Source organism: Microcaecilia unicolor, chromosome 3 (assembly GCF_901765095.1).
Source record: "Microcaecilia unicolor chromosome 3, aMicUni1.1, whole genome shotgun sequence".
Taxonomy (NCBI): domain Eukaryota; kingdom Metazoa; phylum Chordata; class Amphibia; order Gymnophiona; family Siphonopidae; genus Microcaecilia; species Microcaecilia unicolor.
Genome location: NC_044033.1, coordinates 269,096,569 through 269,115,517, shown reverse-complemented (window position 1 = coordinate 269,115,517; position 18,949 = coordinate 269,096,569). Strand labels below are relative to the sequence as shown.

The 18,949-nt window shown below is 43.2% G+C and overlaps 1 protein-coding gene across 1 annotated transcript in view; it reads right to left on the bottom strand.

Annotated features, from left to right (window-relative positions):
• Positions 1 to 9,338: 9,338 nt before the first annotated feature.
• The window catches only part of C3H6orf118 (chromosome 3 C6orf118 homolog), an 86,109-nt gene continuing 76,498 nt past the window's right edge, over positions 9,339 to 18,949 (bottom strand). The window contains 1 exon segment of the mRNA XM_030195441.1: positions 9,339 to 9,578. Coding sequence (XP_030051301.1) covers positions 9,527 to 9,578 — 52 coding nt within the window. The 3' untranslated portion in view covers positions 9,339 to 9,526.

The following is an 18,949-nucleotide window of genomic DNA, read 5'->3' as shown; positions in this document are numbered from 1 at the left end:
AATGGATGGGGCCATGTACCGTACAATTCTGAGTGACAACCTCCTTCCCTCCGCCAGGGCCTTAAAAATGGGTCGTGGCTGGGTCTTCCAGCACGACAATGACCCAAAACATACAGCCAAGGCAACAAAGGAGTGGCTCAGGAAGAAGCACATTAGGGTCATGGAGTGGCCTAGCCAGTCACCAGACCTTAATCCCATTGAAAACTTATGGAGGGAGCTGAAGCTGCGAGTTGCCAAGCGACAGCCCAGAACTCTTAATGATTTAGAGATGATCTGCAAAGAGGAGTGGACCAAAATTCCTCCTGACATGTGTGCAAACCTCATCATCAACTACAGAAGACGTCTGACCGCTGTGCTTGCCAACAAGGGTTTTGCCACCAAGTATTAGGTCTTGTTTGCCAGAGGGATTAAATACTTATTTCCCTCTGCAGAATGCAAATAAATTCATATACTTTCCACAATGTGATTTTCCGGATTTAATTTGTGATGTGCTATCTCTCACTGTTACTAATAACCTACCCTTCAATTATGGGCTGCTCATGTCTTTGTCAGTGGGCAAACTTACAAAATCAGCAAGGGATCAAATACTTATTTCCACCACTGTAGTTCCTACCCCCTAACCTAACCTGCAGTTAACATGCAAATTAGCAGGAGCAAACCATCATGCTTCAGCATATTCTATAATCGGTGCCAATTATAGAATACGCTCAGTTGATATTTCAGCACCCAAATCTATGTGCATCCATTTACACCAATGAAAACATGGTGTAAATCTCCGCACGTAGATTTAGGCGCACTGGGCCATATTCTATAACTAGGTGCCTAAATTTTGGAACACCCACAAAATGCCCATTTCCTCTATACCCACTTCCCTTTTTGCCTGCACACGTTAGAAGTTTGGCAGACATCGTTACAGAATATGCTTAGCGAGTTGTGCACCTAAATTCTAATCAGTGTGAAGTGCTCATTATTGCATGTTAAGTGCTGTTATCAATGCTCATTAGCTTGTTAAGCTTGCGAAATTGCGCGCATTGCTAGAGAATCCACGCCAATTTTGGCGCTGATCTCTAGGTGCACTATATAGAATTTGGGGGTAAAGGCCTTAGTCTATAAAGGTTATGCTCCTAAATTTATGAGCATAATTTATGCTCCTAATTCTATGCTCCTAAATTACGAGTGTACTCTATGCTCCAAAATAGATTATGCTCATAAATTAGGAGCATACATTTAGGAGCATAACCTTTATAGAATAAGGCTCTAACTGTTTAGTGCACTTTAGTAAAAGACTCTATGAGATGACTTGGCAATACGGAACACTTTTGATCAAGGTTTCCCTATAGCAAGCCACACCTTGCCAAGCTTCACAGTATATTACCTGGTGATATGGTATGAAACTACATGGCCTAAAGCATGGCTAGATAAAGGGATCATGAAAGTTTTACTACTGTTAAGCCACTTAAGGTTTCAAGCTTTAGCTTTATTGATATAATCCATCACAGCAGTTTACAATGTAAACATCAATTTTTCTTACATACAGCAAAGAAACAAAGATAGAGCCATCAAACTATAATTCATATAGGACAAGAAGAGAATAGATTATGAAGATCGTATTATCCATCATACCAGCTCAACATTTGGGCTAGAATTTCAAATTCAAAACAATTATATTTTTGTGTGAGAACATCGTAGTAGTCAGGACCTTAAGAAATAGTTGTCAAAGTTTTACAAGATAACAGATCTCTTTGGAAAATGTATTCTTTAAATGAATGCAGCTAAATATGATAGCAAAGGCTACACATATACTAGTTTTACAGAACAGTATTGCTGATTCTCATTCAAACAAGTTTCTCATGCTGTAGTTATCACCTAGAGAAGAAGAACTGGGAAAAACCCTGGACCATCCATGATGGTTCACAGTCCAGGTGGCTAGGAGCTCCTGTGGTGCTCAGTGCACCAGTGCTTTGATAAACCTACAAGCAGATCTATAAGTAAATATAATTGGGCCAATATTCAAAGTGATTTAAGTGGGCTGGAGCCTCTCCTGCCTGCTTAAATCACTTCCTGCAGCCTAAGTGGGGATATTCAGTAGCACTTAACCAAAAAGTGGGCAGATAAGGAGGAGCTAATTCATCCTGCCACGGTATGCATTTAAAAAATGCTGACCGTCACTGACTGAATATCAGGAGGAATGTTTCCAACTAAGAGAGGGATGGAAGGCAGTTTGGTACTTGACAATTTGATATCAAAAATACATTATTCTGGCTAAGAAGTAATGACTTTGCCAAATGCTCAGTGGCCACACACCTAGCCAGGCTTACCTGGATCTTAGAAATATAAGATTGGAGGGATTCCAGTGAAACCTTTATAGCAGGCTTGTCCAACCTATGGCCCATGGGCCAAAAGCTGGTCTGCCAAATGCTGCTATCCGGCTCACACTTAGCTGGCTTAAGCTACATCAAAACCACTCAACTCTGGCTTCCCTGCAACCAGTGGCATAGCCAGACTGCCAATTTTGGGTGGGCCTGAACCCAAAGTGGGTGGGCACAAAATTTTCTCTCTACCCCCTCCCCCAGCAAAATTTAGTCACACTTTTCAGTGAGCTTTCAGAGGCCAAGACCTCCTGCCTCAGGTCAGTATAATGCTGTTATGGTATCCTCTCCTGACCTAAGAAAGGAAGTATTGGTCTCTGAAACTTTATTAACACAGGTACCATATTACTTTATCCTAAATTAAAAATAAAAATTTTTTCTTTACCTTTGTTGTATGGCCATTTACTTTTTCTCATTGTGTTGCTCCCAGTCTCTAGATTCTGCTTTCCTTCGTCTTTCTCTTGCCAGGGTTTCCTGTCCATTCATCACCTATGGCTTTTCATCTTTTCCTCACCCTTGTTCGCCACATGCCCCTTCCTCTTATTCTCCAGTCTTTCCCTACTCTGTCCTCTCCCTCTTTCCATCCAGCAGCTCCCCTCTTTCTCTCCCCATCCTTCCAGTGTCTCCCCTCTTTCTTTTGCATCCGGCGTCTCCTTTTTCTCCCTACCCTTCCATCCAGTGTCTTCCCTCTTTCTCTCCTTATCCTTCCACTCATCTACCCTCTCTCCTGATCCTTCCATCTAATGTCTCTATCTCCCCTCTCCTTCTATCCAGTGTCTATCTCTCTACCCTTTTCTGTTCAGTCTCCTCCCTCTCTCCACATCCTTCTAGTTTCTCCCCTTTCTCTCTGCATCCTTTCATCCATCTCCCCTCTTTCTCTCCCTATCCTCCCATGTCCAGCAGCTCTCTTCCCTCTAGTCCCTTCTTCCTCTTCCTTCCTTGTCCAGCAGCTCTCCAGCCCCTTCCTCCTCTCCCTCTCATGCCCAGCAGCTCTCTCCCTTCCATCCAATCCCCTCCTCCTCTCCATCCCATGTCCAGCAGCTCTCTCCCTTCCCTCTAGTCCCTTCTTCCTCTTCCTCCCTTGTCCAGCAGCTCTCCAGTCCCTTCCTCCTCTCCCTCCCATGTCCAGTAGCTCTCTCCCTTCCCGCCAGTCCCTCCCATGTCCCAGCAGCTTCTCCCTTCCCTCCAGTCCCTTCTTCCTCTCCCTCCCATGTCCCAGCAGCTTCTCCCTTCCCTCCAGTCCCTTCTTCCTCTCCCTCCCATGTCCCAGTAGCTCTGTCTTCCTTCCCTCAAGTCCCTTCCTCCTCTCCCTCCTATGTCCCAGCAGCTCAGCCACTTTCCCCCCAGGCCCGCAAATCCACATCCTTCCCACGCTGTCGCAGCCCTTTTGTCCCATGGAGGCAGCGTTCAGCATTTCCTTCCTGCTGCCCTGTCTTCTCCCCAGGCTCCGCAGCATCGTCCCTGCAAGAGGAATCGTTTTCCTTTTCGGCCATCGCGCTGCGCTGCCATACACACAGGCAGCTTCGCTCCTCCCCCACCGCGTTCATCCGGCCCTAACAGGAAGTGCATCAGAGAGGGCCAGAATGGATGCGGCGGGGGAGGAGCGAAGCTGCCTGTGTGTATGGCAGCGCAGCGCGACGGCCGAAAAGGAGAAGGATTCCACTTGCAGGGACGATACAGCGGAGCCTGGGGAGAAGACAGGGCAGGAAGGAAACGCTGCCTCCGCAGGACAAAAGGGCAGCGACAGCGTGCGAAAGATGGGCGGGCCTGGAGGGAAAATGGGTGGGCCTGGGCCCGTCCAGGCCCACCCGTGGCTACGCCCCTGCCTGCAACGACTCTGGCTCTCTTCAAGCTTGACTTTCACAGTTCAGGAAGATTGTGAGATTTCACAGTTTCAAGTCTTGCAAAAGTTGAAACCACAGAATCAACTTGATCTTTCTGAACCACATGGCTCAAGCTTGCAGAGAGCTAGAGTCACAATGGGGAAGCCAAAGCTGTGTGGTTTTTATGCAGCTGAATCAGTTATGTGAGAGAAAGACTGGGTGAAGGATGGGGGAGAGAGAGAGACAGAAAATGAGTGAAGGCTGGGGCGTACATGAGAGAGAGGGAGAGACTGGTTAAAGGCTGGGGAGGGTAAATGAGAGAGAGACTAGGTAAAGGCTGAGGGGGAATATGAAAGAGAGAGAGAGAGAGGGGAGGGCGTCTTTTACTAAGGTGCGCTCATGTTTTTAGCGTGCACTAAAATTGTGGAAGCACTAAACGTTAGAGACGCCAATGCATTCCTTTGGGCGTCTCTAACATTTAGCATGCCCAAAAATGTGAGCACGCCCTAGTAAAAGATGCCCTATGTTTTTCAGAGACAGCATGAGTGTGTGATTCTCAGAAAGACAGCATGAGTGCATACTTGCTTTGGCCCTCCTGATGTTACAAAATATAAAATGTGGCCCTCGACAGAAAAAGGTTTGACAAGCCTGCTTTATATCATAGAAACTCATGACAGAATGAACAAAGGGGTTGGGTCAGTACACAATGGGAAGCACACAGTAAGATATAGGTTGTGCATTTTTGGCACGCCTTACCAGCTATATTTAAGTTAGTTTTCAAAATTAATCTATTTCACTTGGCCACCTTTTTAGCATTCTTTGAAGCCTCTCATGTTCAGCATCCAAAGGGACAACATCCAAGTGGGATACTAGCAGCGCATATTCATCTCCAAGGGTATAAAATAATAATAAGATTTCGTAGATCTATGATTTATTAGCCTGGGAAAATAGTGCTGTAACATATCCAATTAAGAACACTAGGGTATAGCTGAGGGTTAAACCAGTTGGCAATGGACACTTCTTAGTACACTACAATGTGTTCTACCTTACTTGATATTAATGTGTGGTATTACAAAAATATTTAGGGAATTTAGGGATGGACAGCACTCATTTTGGGATTCACTCATTCCATATTGGTGCTGCTTGAATTGCTGAATATTTTAAAGAAGATTTTTTTATGACAATATTAATGAAAGATTACTTGTATATTATAATTTTTCTGTAAACTGCTTTAATACATATTGTGCTAAGCACAGTATTATGTTACTAAATTAAATCAAAATTAAATCACACCTGGGAAAATTTTAAAACTTTGGGTGAATCTCTTCGTGAAGGTGATTAATAAATCCCAATATATAAATAAATGATTCACAGAACTGAGAATTGACATTGATGCACAATAAATTAAAATGTGCTGTTTTCTTTGTCTATTTGCATCTACATTAAAAGATGGTCTGGATCATTGGGCATTCTTTTTTTCTAGGGTAGACAAACATGCTCAACTGCAACCCTCTATGCACCTATGAGTCCTTGGACTCATGGAGGTTTTATGACAGGAGACAGCATGATGTCAAAAAGTTGAAGCCTTCTCCCCGGCACAGCCACCATATTGTGTGACCCCCAAACATTCGTAGACACTATTGAAAAGGCCTCTCCGGTACTATGTAAGCCACATTGAGCCTACAAATAGGTGAGAAAATGTGGGATACAAATGTAACAAATAAATAAAATAAATAAACAATAGCAAATGTGAGATTTATGACTGCCTATGTGTGGAGGTTTTTTATTTGACAGCTTTTTTATTTATTTGAAAGCTTCCCATATGTAACCCAAGATTTTTTTTTTACCTCTGGGGTGAGCTGTGGTCCTGCCATGGGTGTGGGTACTCTGGAGTGGCAAACTCATTTTTGGAGCCACGGGAGGCTCGATTTTTATAGGGGGCAGGTTTAAGAAAGGCAACAGCTATGCCTGAGTCTTGGGGCTGAGTTGTGGAAAGTCCCATGGCTCCAAAAAAAAGTCTGCCACTCTGGAGCACCCACACTGGACTGCAACCCCTCTCCCCCAAAGTAAAAACAATAAAAATCTTATATGGAAAGCTTTCAAATAAATTGAAAAAAGCTGTCAAATAAAAAAACACACACAAATAGGCAGTCATAAACCTCAATAGCGTCTTTGAATGCTGGGATCACACAATATGGCGGCAAAATCCATCCACTGGCCATGGGAAGCGCATGGATGGGTCAGGGGTGTTCACTAATGATGTATGCAGTATTGTAGAATTCGGTGAATCTGAGCCTAATTTACACACGAGGATTTAGTCCAGGTTTCAGTACGTGTACATCTTCACAGCCAAAGTTGGGCACAGATCCCAGCGCTCTACGTTATTCTATAAACTGTGCCCAACTTGGAGCACCATTTATAGGATAGCAATTTGGGCACCATTTACTGAATCTAGTCCATTGTGAGGAAGGTCTCCATACAGAAGTGCCTTTTTTGATTGTGAGCTGACAAAGGAAATAAAAAGGAACTGGACTATGGATTCACTAGTAGTTGGAAGTCCCTTTTGTTTCTTGTAAGAAGCAGTATGCAAACCTCAGCCTGCATAACAGGGTGAAACCGAATGTGCAGTGCCAGGACTTCTCCCACTGCAAGAGCAGAGCTGCTGCTACTGGTCAGTTTAGAGACATCTAGGGTTTTCAGCTCAGACAAATGGTCAGTAGCTGGTGAGTCAGAGTGGTTGGAAGCTGTACAAGCCTGAAAGAGTCAGAGTGACAGAGAAGGACTGCTTCAGGATTTAACACAGGACCTAAAAGAGACAGGAAACTATCTGGACTACTTAATGGCCCCCTCCCCCCCCCAAAAAAAAAAAAAAATAATACTAGGGATTCCCAATCATTCCTACAGGAAACACACATCCACCTGATCGTCAGCTGCAGTGTCCTTCACTGGCAGAGAAAGGTTATCAATAGAAATCAAACAAAATAAAACATGGAAAAGAAAATAAGATGATACCTTTTTTATTGGACATAACTTAATACATTTCTTGATTAGCTTTCGAAGGTTGCCCTTCTTCATCAGATCGGAAATAAGCAAATGTGGTAGCAGATAGTATATATAAGGGAAACATCAAAGCATTATTTTGACAGTCTGACAGAGTGGGAGGGTGGGGGTATGCATGGGGACATCAAAGCATTTCATTGATATTCTAACAGGATGGTGTGAGAAGGTGAGAGGAGGGTGATAAACAGAGAAATAAACAGAGAAATACAACTTTATGGTTTATAATGGGCAAGAAAACCCAGATCCTTATTAAGTCCTGTCTGTTGGGTGTCAAAATATGCAATCATTCTGACTTCAAAGGTCTTACATTCCTGTATTGTTTTAAAGTTATCTTTCAGGATTCTTACTGTGAAATCACTGGTGCAGTGATGTTTCTCTTATATATATATCTCTTATATATACTTATATATGCTATCTGCTACCACATTTGCTTATTTCCGATCTGACGAAGAAGGGCAACCTTCGAAAGCTAATCAAGAAATGTATTAAGTTATGTCCAATAAAAAAGGTATCATCTTATTTTCTTTTCCATATTTTATTTTGTTTGATTTCTATTGATAACCTTTAAGAGTGGACTAACAGGGCTACCACACCTCTCTACTGGCAGAGAAAGAAAGCAGAGACTGTCATGGTAGCACAGCCAGTATCTGGGAGAAACACAGAAGTTTATTACTTTAAGCAGAAAATGTATTCTTTCCGTCTAATATTTGGGGAACAGCCAGCAACACAGGAATACATCCCAGAGGGGATCTGCAAGATAAACAAACTGTCTTAGCTCTTATCCCTTATTAAACACAGAAGGGACAAACTGTTCCGATTCCATTAAACCACTGAGGGGCCAACATTCAGCCCACAGAAAGCAATCTGCATATGTGCTGCAATCGGCGCTGACCTCGGATATTCAATGCCAGGCCATTTCCAGTGACTGGCATTGAATATTCAGATTTATTTTGGTCACTAAAAAGTTAACCAGCTAAGCCAATATTCAGCACTAACCAGTTACATTTTTAGTGGTCAAAGATAGGCCTGCTTTTGAAGCAGCCTATTTTGACTGCTCAGCATAGCTGGTTTGGCACTGAATCTCTGAGCCTAACTGGCTACGTTGAAAATATAGCCGGTTGGTGGATAGCTGCTAACTGGGATATTCAGCGGGAGATAACCAGTTATCTCCCGCTGAATATCCGTTGTTAGACACTTAAATGCTATTTAACCAATAAGGAGCCATTCCTGGCCAGTTGCATAGAGCCCTGTTTACTAAGCTGCACTATAAGTGCACTAACAATTTTAGATCGTGCTAATGCTAGAGACACCCATAGGAATATATGCGTGTCTCTAGCATTACCATGCGCTAAAAATGCTAGCGCACCTTAGTAAACAGGGCCCATAGTTTCTTGGGGGGGGGGTGAGAGTTTTATTATATCTGTTGGGAACTTTTCTTGAAGCATTAAGAGCTGCAACTGGGCCCCAACATATTTTTATAAAACCACTGAACAGAATTTTATCTTTGTTAATACTATTTTTGTCAAACCTTGCAGGCCGGCAAATAACTGAAAATTTCAGGGTTTTGAAGTAACTTTTGCTGTTTATAAGAAGAACTATTTATTTTATATTTGCTTTCTTTCCTTTGTATAACTACTACTACTACTATTTAGCATTTCTATAGCGCTACAAGGCGTACGCAGCGCTGCACAAACATAGAAGAAAGACAGTCCCTGCTCAAAGAGCTTACAATCTAATAGACAAAAAATAAAATAACTGTTGTTTCTGTTCTTTTGAGTTAAACCCAGTACCCTCTAGTAAACTTATTTGCTGTGGATTATATACCTGCCTCTCTGGCTGTTTTTGTTGTGAGACTGATAGAGGAGTGTTCAGGATATTCTCTTATACCAATCTGCTTTGCTACGATGGATCAGCATCCCAGAACCCTAATTTTCTGAATAAGGGAGGAATTACTCAATTTGTACTCAAACTCCTTATACCTGAAGGTGTTCCCCAGCCTGTCTTCTGTAAGCAAAAACTGCCATAGGAGGCCAAGGGGTTACAGTATCATCATGGGAAACAGATAAAAATAAATGACATGGACAAACAATTCCTCATATATTAAACATATGAGCACTCACACAACTTTTACTATATTAGACAAAATACATTCCAGCAATTTGAGAACCTATACAACCATCTTACCAAGCCATGAGCTTTTATTTTGTACTCAAGTGTCTGTAAACAGCAGTACAAGAAAAAGCATTATACATATGGTTTTATTTCTTCTCTGCTTCATTTATCATCACCAGATGACAGGAAACTTTTCAGGAACTGTTTGACTTCCCTAAAATAAATAACATATTATTAGTTATTTTTAAATATGTCTCATTCTATTGAACACTGAGTCAATTTTCAAACAAATTTACCTGGGTAATTGAAGAGGGGTCAATATTCAGTGTGGTTTAACCAGGCAAGAGAGGCTCCTGCCCGCTTAAACCATGCTGAGTGGACCAGCTGCTGACATTCAGTGGCTCTTACTAGGTAGCATTGCTGAATACCAGCTCTGATCACTGCAGCCCTGTCTGGTTAATGCCAGGACAGTTCTGTGGGTGGAGCTTGGGTATAGCTATCACTTAACTGATTAGCAGTAATACTCAGTCTGCTAACTGGTTAAGTAAGCACATAAAGTTAGGACAGCAAAAAGGCTATCCTAACTTTATGCACCAAGCTAAATGATTATCGGCCGGCACCTAGTTAACTTCTGAGTGACCACATGGTTCAATTCCAGTGCACAGACATGACCCAACATTGAATATTCAAGCTTAATTCTGCCCATAACTATCAACAACTTATAAACTATCAGGCTATCAGCTCCAGAGTTACCAGGTAACTTTTCTGAGTTGAAATTCCCTTCCTTTCACAGGCTTTTAAGTATAGGCACTGTTTTACAGCAAACATACAATGGCAATAGAAAGTCTCCATCCCTTTCCAAAATATTTGTTTTTTGTTGCATTATAGTTTATGTTTCTAGTTTTATTAAAAATTTACTATCCCTCCTAACAGAAGATAGCATTTAGGCAGCATACAGTCTAAAAAATGTATTGGGTAGGACAAATATACTAAACAACATACAATAAGGATATAGGGAAGAACTCTAATTAACAATAAGAGTGGGGGGTAGAACACTACATAAGTACATAAGTAATGCCACACTGGGAAAAGACCAAGGGTCCATCAAGCCCAGCATCCTGTCCACAACAGTGGCCAATCTCAAGGATTCCATCAATTCTCCAAGAGAAGTGCTAACAAGATGAGATGATCATGGAGTACTGGAAAATGCATCTCGAAACATGAATGTTTTGAGATTGGATATGAATGCATCAAAGGAAGTGCTTTGGCACAAATGAGTGGGTACAGAATGTTTTTATGTTCATGATGTATTTCTCTATAAGTAGGCATATAGAGGCATTGAAGATGAGCGGACCTGAGGGCACGGGGGAGGGGAATAGGGAACTAGATAATGCACTAAATACAGGGGTTCGTATTTAGTACGAATCATAAATGGTAACAGTAATAAGTACATAAGTATTGCCATACTGGGACAGACCGTAGGTCCATCAAGCCCAGCATCCTGTTTCCAAAAGTGGCCAATCCAGGTCACACAGGGCCGGTCTCAGCAAGTGCGGGGCCCTATGCAGACCAATTTGATGGGGCCCCACCCTAGCCCTGCCCCCACCTAACTCCGCCCCCACTTAGCTCCACCCCCACCCTAGATCCAGGGCCGGCTACCCCTCCCTCCGAGCTCCCGGGCTGCTCCCTCTGAGCTCCAAGGCCCCCAGCTCCAGGGCTTCCCCCCCTAGGGCTCCCAGCTCCAAGGCCCCCCTCCCTCCCGGTCATTTTTTAACACCCCCTCCAAAATCCAGTACTAGGTATGCCGAGAATACAAAACACTCAGGACCTATTGAGCAATTCTACCATACCATAAGCAGTCATTTCTACTAGTCACACAAGGAAAAGGAAAGCATCTTAAACACTACAATGAGCACTAGAACATCAATTCACCTATTGTAAAATAAAACCAGACAGAATAGTACAGATCGTCGATCCTGCACAGTCAATGCCAACTGAAAGCCATGTCTTTTTCACAAACACAGATACACCCTAATCCACTATAGAATAAGTAGTAATATTTAAACTTTCTATTTAGACAAAAATTAAACTGAACCCCAAGATGCCAGACTCTGCATACAATTCAACACCACAGAAACAGAAAATGACCCCTAGTACTGTGCAAAATATAAAGACAGCAGATGTAAATTTGAAAAAACTAACAAATACCAATCACCACTTTACAAATTAACAAATAGAAATAAAACAAATACAGAAAATAAAATAATACCATTTTATTGGACTAATACATTTGGCTTCCAGAGGCCAAAATCTCCTTCCTCAGGTCAATACAGTATAGTACTGTTACAGTATCCTATCCTGACCTGAGGAAGGGGGTTTTCTTCTCTGAAAGTTAAATCAAAATGTATTAAAATTAGTCCAATAAAAAGATTACCTTATTTACATGTTCTATTTATAAACATTTATTAACACAGCTACAATACTATATCCTAAAGCAAAAAAATAAAAATATATATTTTATTTACAGTTTGTTGTCTCTGGTTTCTGCTTTCCTCATCTTCTTTTCACTGTCTTCCTTCCATCCAGCATCTGTCATCCAGTGTCTGCCCTCTCTGCTGTTCCCTCCATCCAATGTCTGCCCTCTCTCCCTGCTCCTTCCATCCACATCTGCCCTCTATCTCTGCTCCTTCCATGATCCATCCACCATCTGCCCCTATCTGCCCTCTCTCTCTCCCCCATCCATTCACTGTCTGCCCTTTCTATCCCTGCCATCCACTGTCTGCCCTTTCTCTTTGCCCCTTCAATCCACAATTTGACCTCCTTCTCCCATCCATCCAGGGTTTGCCCTCCCTCTCGCTACCCCATCCAGGCTCTGCCCCTCTCTCCGCCCCTTTTTCAGTCCCCAGTTCCAGCCCCACTATCCCACCAGTCCCCCATTTCAGCCCCAGCCCTTTTCTCCCACCAGTCCCGAGCTTCAGCCCCCCAGCCACTTCTCCCTATCCCGTTTTCAGCCTCCAGTCCCAGTACTAGCCCCCTTATCCCACCTACCCTCCTTTTCAGCCCCCAGTTCCAGCCCCCTTCATCCACATGCCTTGTATTAGGGCCCCCTTTTCAGAACCATTCTCCCACCTGACCCACGCATGCCCCATTTTCCCACCAGCCCCAGGCATGGCCCCCATTTTCCCATATGGCCCCTTCTCAGACCCCAGTACCTACCCCCTTCTCCCATCCGAGAACCCCCTCCCCAGTCCCCTTCTCCAATTCAAGAACACCAGTCCCCTCCCCACCCGTCCCCTTCTCACATCCGAGAACTCCCTCCTCAGTCCCCTTCTCCCATCCAAGAACCCCAGTCCCCTCCCCACCCGTCCCCTTTAACCATCCAAGAACCCCCTCCCCACCCCCTTCTCCCATCCGTGAACCCCCTCCCCACCTCGGTCCCCTTCTCCCATCCAAGAACCCCAGTCCCCTCCCCACCCGTCCCCTTCTCACATCCGAGAACTCCCTCCTCAGTCCCCTTCTCCAAGAACCCCAGTCCCCTCCCCACCCGTCCCCTTTAACCATCCAAGAACCCCCTCCCCACCCCTTCTCCCATCCAAGAACCCCAGTCCCCTCCCCACCCGTCCCCTTTAACCATCCAAGAACCCACCCCCTTCTCCCATCCGTGAACCCCCTCCCCACCTCGGTCCCCTTCTCCCATCCAAGAACCCCAGCCCCCTCCCCACCCATCCCCTTCTCCCATCCAAGAACCCCCTCCCCACCCCCTTCTCCCATCCGTGAACCCCCTCCCCACCTCAGCTTTAGAAATGTTAAGTAGTAGTCTCCTTCCCATTTGAGAACCCCCTCCCCACCCTTCCCCCACCTGAGAACCCCCACCCCACACACCCTTCTCCCATCTGAGTCCTCCACCCCAACCTACCTACTAGCTTTGTTCTCCTGCCGCCCATCACCCTCACTGGCTTTAAAAAAAGAATTTGGAAGCGCCAGAGGGACAGGCAGCGCCTCGTGTCTGCCCTCCCTGCTACTAAAAATGTCTTCGACGTCGTCATTGGGCCTTCTCACATTGAGTCCCGCCCACCCTCGCGGTAATTGGAAGTTACCTCAGAGAAGGGCGGGACTCAATGTGAGAAGGCCCAATGACGACGTCAAAGACATTTTTAGTAGCAGGGAGGGCAGACACGAGGCGCTGCCTGTCCCTCTGGTGCTTCCAAATTCTTTTTTTAAAGGTAGGACAGGGTGGGAGCAGCGGGTGCAGGGCACCCCCCAACCGCTGACATCCGGGGCGGACCGCCCCCACCACTCCACCGTCGCGCGCCATCCGAGGGAGGGAGGGAGGGAGGGAGGACTGGAACTCGGGCGGTCGGGGCGGGGCGACCTTAGGCGCGCCGCGCGGGGCCCCCCTGGGCGTGGGGCCCTATGCGGCCGCCTCGGTCGCCTCGCCTTAAGACCGGCCCTGAGGTCACAAGTACCTGGCAAGATCCCAAAACAGTACAATACATTTTATGCTGATTATCCTACAAATAAACAGTGGATGTAATGCGGTGTGTGATAGGTAGCCAATGGAAATTTTTTAAGACAAGGAGTAACATGATCAAATCTTTATAGACCATTGATCATTTTAATAGCTGTCTTCTGGACAATCGGAAGTCCTTGACGATCTTTGACTCGGAGACAAATATAAAGTGAATAGCAATAAACTAATTGGCTGATTAAAAGGGCATGCATAAATATATACAAAGCAGAGGGATATATCAGGGCTTGAATGGATCTAATCAATCAGAGTTTGAAGAAAGAACATTGTACAACTTGTGAAATCTGAGGTTGAAAGGAAAGTCTAGAATCAAGAATTACATCTACAAGTCGGGTGCACTTGAGGAATGGGAGTGTTATCTAGAAGAATGGGAGAGGACAAAATTGATTGGATCTGATCAGAGAACAGAAGCGTCTTGGACTTAAGGGGGTTCAGAACAAGCTTATCAATATGAAACCAAGAGGTGATAGCCTGGAGTTTGATACTAGAGATTTCATGTAGTTTGATAGAGCTAACCGGACAAAGAATTTGGATTCCATCTGCATATACGAACATATTAAGACCAAGATTCTGTGACAGTGAAAGGAAGGGAGCAAGGAAAATATTGAAAAGTGTTGTGGACAGTACTGAACCTTGTGGGGGGGGGGGGGGGGGGTATGGACTCTGGAAGCAATTGTGAATGGATCAGAGACAGTGCTATTAGAATGAACTATCTAGTGTCTATTGTTTAAGTATAACACAAACCAGTCAAATGATGTTCCTGTTACACCTAGGTCATGTAACCAGTTCAGAATTGGGTGGTCTATAAGATCAAATGCGGCGGATAGGTCTAAGGATATTAGAAGTACTGGCTTTGATTTGTCCAGGTGTGTACCTGAGGAAGAAGGGCAACCTTTGAAAGCTAATCAAGAAATGAATTAAGTTATGTCCAATAAAAAAGGTATCATCTTATTTTCTTTTCCATGTTTTATTTTGTTTGATTTCTATTGATAACCTTTAAGAGTGGACTAACATGGCTACCACACCTCTCCAGGTGTGTACGAATGTGAGTAGTGATCCCTAGCAATGATGTCTCTGTGCTATGATGGCATTGAAATCCTGTCTGATTCGAGTGTAAAACATTGGTTGTAAAGTTGTGAGTGAACAATGAGCTCAATAATTTTGGCCAAAAAAGGGAGATTTGCAATTGGTCTGTAATTAATGGGATTGGAGGGTGAAATTGTTTGGTCCTTGATCTTTGGGCATACAGAGGCTAGTTTCAGTTTGGGTGCAACCTGGCTTGATACAAGAGTTACGTCAATCATTGAATGAAGAAAAGGGACAAAGGTGGACATTAATTTTTTAATGAAAGATGAAGGAAGAGGAACAGTCAGAGCTGTAGTAAAACCTAAACCTTAAGAAAAATAAAAAAAAATAAAAAGAACATTATAATTTCCCCTGATACAGGCATAGGTGCCCCGTATAAGAGGCTTGGGGAGAGCCAAGCTGTGACCTTTTCCACACATCCCGTCAAGTGCTTCTGGGGCTTGCGGGGGGATCGGAAGATTACTGATGGAAAATCTTGCGGGCTGTAGGGAATTCTGCTGTAGAAAGGAAGCTTCAGCTCTGGGCAGATTCTGGTTGAGAAACTACCAAATTGGTGCAATAAGTGGGTGGTGGAGGTATCCGAACATGCTCATGATCGATTTCATCCTGGGAAAAAGCCGTGTGTTTTTCACTTCTGACAGGGTATAGGAAAGTTCAGTGCACTTCATGCTTTACAGTGAGTTCCTCATTCCCCCGCTTCCGAAACGTTTCCCAGCTTCACTCAGATTGATGTTCCTGTTGATTAAAATTTATAGAGAAGGGGATGGGATTTATCAAGCAACGAGATCTGATTAATGAGGTTGGGTTTTTTTGTGCATTCGTTGTCGCCTGAGATAACTAACACGTCTGGATAAACTTGTCTTCCTTTGCTTCTAGTTCCCTGCTGGGGTATTATATCAAGCTTTCTCTTCCTGCTGATCTGAACTCCCACGGAACTGTGAGATTTAACTCTTACCTGAGCAGTTGGGACTGCAGTAGATTAAGGGCAGATGCTGAAACTGGAGGAAGGATAGGGACAGGGCTACAAGTGGTAGACAGGACGCATAAGGAGACAAGAGGATGGTGGACATGGTGAGAGAAAAAATATCAAATAGAAAGAAAACACTGCATAAAACAGAAGACGCTGGGACCAAAGCAAATAGAATAAATGCTCAGACAACAAAGGTAGAAAAAAGTATTTTATTCAGAATTTATTAATTGGAATATGTCAGCTTTTGGAAATGTGTATCTGTGATATTTTGCAGGTAAGTTTCAATTTTTCTAGTATTGCTGCATGCTGAGTCTGACTTCTTGAGGTAACTTTCCAGTTCAGTATTTTGCCTTCATATCTGTTGTGTCATGTGTGATCAAGATGCAGTATTCTGCTAGTGTGTAGTATTTGCAGCCCTTTTTGTTTTGCTTTTTGTTTCACTAGGTTGTGTACTGGTGTTTTAGAGCCCAGTGTAATTATAGTGCTGCCTTTCCACGCATTAGGTTGTAGCACGTCCTGTCCTTGGAATTAGTGCTGTTATGGTTTGGTAAGGTTATGAGTGTATTTTTGCACAAGTTTGTGTAAAGTGTTTTGCAGTGGAGAGATTGTGTGTTGGCCTTACTGAAGTGGCACCAAAACATCAGAAAGGGTGTAGAGCCTAAATCATGACACACTACCTCTTGAAGGATCTACATATGGTCGTTAAAAGGAGCTCATTGTGAACACTATCCACCCTAAAAGGGTGTTTTGTGGCTCTACATGAGAATTATGATATTATGATCCCTTGTTTCATATTGTTGACGGTCTGCATTTTCCGTATGGGTGGTATATTGGTGTATTAGGGTCTGCCCAGTGTAATATTTATGGTACAGTAAGGTTCTGAGTGTGTTTTTGCACAAAGTTGTGCATAGTGTTTTGCAGTTGAGCGATTGTGGTTAGTAAATGCTAATATCTAAATGTAATAAAAGGTATTAATTGTGACTATTTTATTTTTACTTATTTTTTTTCTGTGTGCTCAGACAATTATGGAGGTAAGTTCCTCCCCTGGTCCCACCCCTAACCCCGCCCCCTTTAGCCTCCCCAAACAATTGGGCCACTGACCGCCTATGGATACAGGTGACTATACACCAAAATACGTTTGGGATGATAGACAATTGTTAACAGTCTGAACATATTGTTCAAGCATTTTTTATATCTTTATTTGCAATAAAATCTGTTTGAGTCAACTGGTTTTCCCACTGCTTTGCTTGTTTGTGTACTGTGCTGCAGTTGGACACTGCCTCTTTTCTTTTTCACTCGTCAAAATGTGAATGTGACAACAGTATCCCAAGCACTTCATAGTTCAGGCCTGTGAGATAGGCTACCAAGAAGAAGGAAATTACTCAAGAAAACCCACCCTGAATCCTGTTTCAACTATGCAAAGGAACATTTATATACTGTTGCAAAATGTTTTATGGACTGTTGTGGGTGTAGGATGTGTGGATACATTTCTGAATGTAAAGCATTCGTGGCACAATGCTAACCTGAAATACTTCACTCAAACTAACCCCAAGTGGCCTAACCCCAAGATGGAGAAGCAATCTTCAATCAGCAACAAGAAAAAACAATCCCTAAACTCTTAAATGTCATGAGAGACACATGTAATTTATTGAGTAGGAGGGCATATTCAGTATATCAACTGCCAATGCCATGGATGTAGCCACAGAATGGAGAATTTTCAGAACTTTAGGCACTTTATTCTTGATGGAGCTAGCAAAATTGCTTGGTCCTTGAGGAAGGATTCTCCAAAACGTAGTGCTCTGTCAGACGATTATTGTAGCCTATTACTTCCAGATAACTATCTTTTACAAGTTAAATGTTTATGTAACACTTATCAAGCTTTTATTGGTATTATTCAAGTGGCTTTATGTTGTTGTTGTTGCTGTTGTTGTTGCTTGAGAGACAAGATTAAAGACGGAAGAATAAGATTTACACTTTGGCGGATATAATAGAAAGGACATTTAATTTCACAGTGTTCACTATTCCACTAAGGAGGGAATTAATGATGTATAAGAGCATTTACAGAAAGCCATTGATGATGGTCAGTTCCAAAGCTGAGCTCCTAAATCTGTGTCAGCAGTTGATATACTGAATAGTCCCTCCTACTCAATTAATTACACATGATTCTCATGATATTTCAGAGTTTAGGGTAGGTTTTTCTTGTTGCACAATGCATATTACCCAGAGAACAACATCCCTACTGGGAAGTGTAGTGGTGAGTGGTATAAAACTGTTTCTCACTGGTAGGATTGGGACGCTTGTCAGGATTTATTTTATTTTAAATTTATTTATAAAGCACATATACTGCCACTGCTTTCAGTTACATGGCAGTATATAATGAATGGAGAAAATCATAGAAAAGACCTTGAGGAAAAGCTGCTGCTGTCTGCATAAAAGCTGAAACTGGGATGAACATTTACCTTTCAGCGTACCAATGACCCGAAGCACACAATCAAAGCTACAATAGAGTGGCTAAGGAACCAAAAGGTAAACATCCTTGAATGGCCCTATCAGAGCCATGATCTCAATAAGTGGCATCTAAATTCAAAATTGTTGCAGAAAAACCACAAAAGTGGAACGAACACCAATATGCTGAATATGAATCACAAATTTGATAAAAGATGACATTAGCAGCCTTGTCATGGTGGTCTTGCTTAAGGTACTGCATTATCAATACTCATAGGGTGTTATATGTGCAAAACATATACCTCTTTCAAGATTATAGGTGGCCAAGAGTAAGTTAGGACTCGCATGATGTGTAACTTGGATAGTGTTAGTAGCATTTGAGCTAGCTTGTGGTGCAGTATTGTACAAGTAGCAAAGAAAGAGAGGTGGGAGTTAAGAAGTGCCCTGCGGTATTAATTAGCAGGCTATATACCACGTGCAATTTCAGCAGTTGAGTGAGTGATGCAGTGAGATATTAGCACAAATGTGATCTTTAACTCACACTTTAAAATCTATG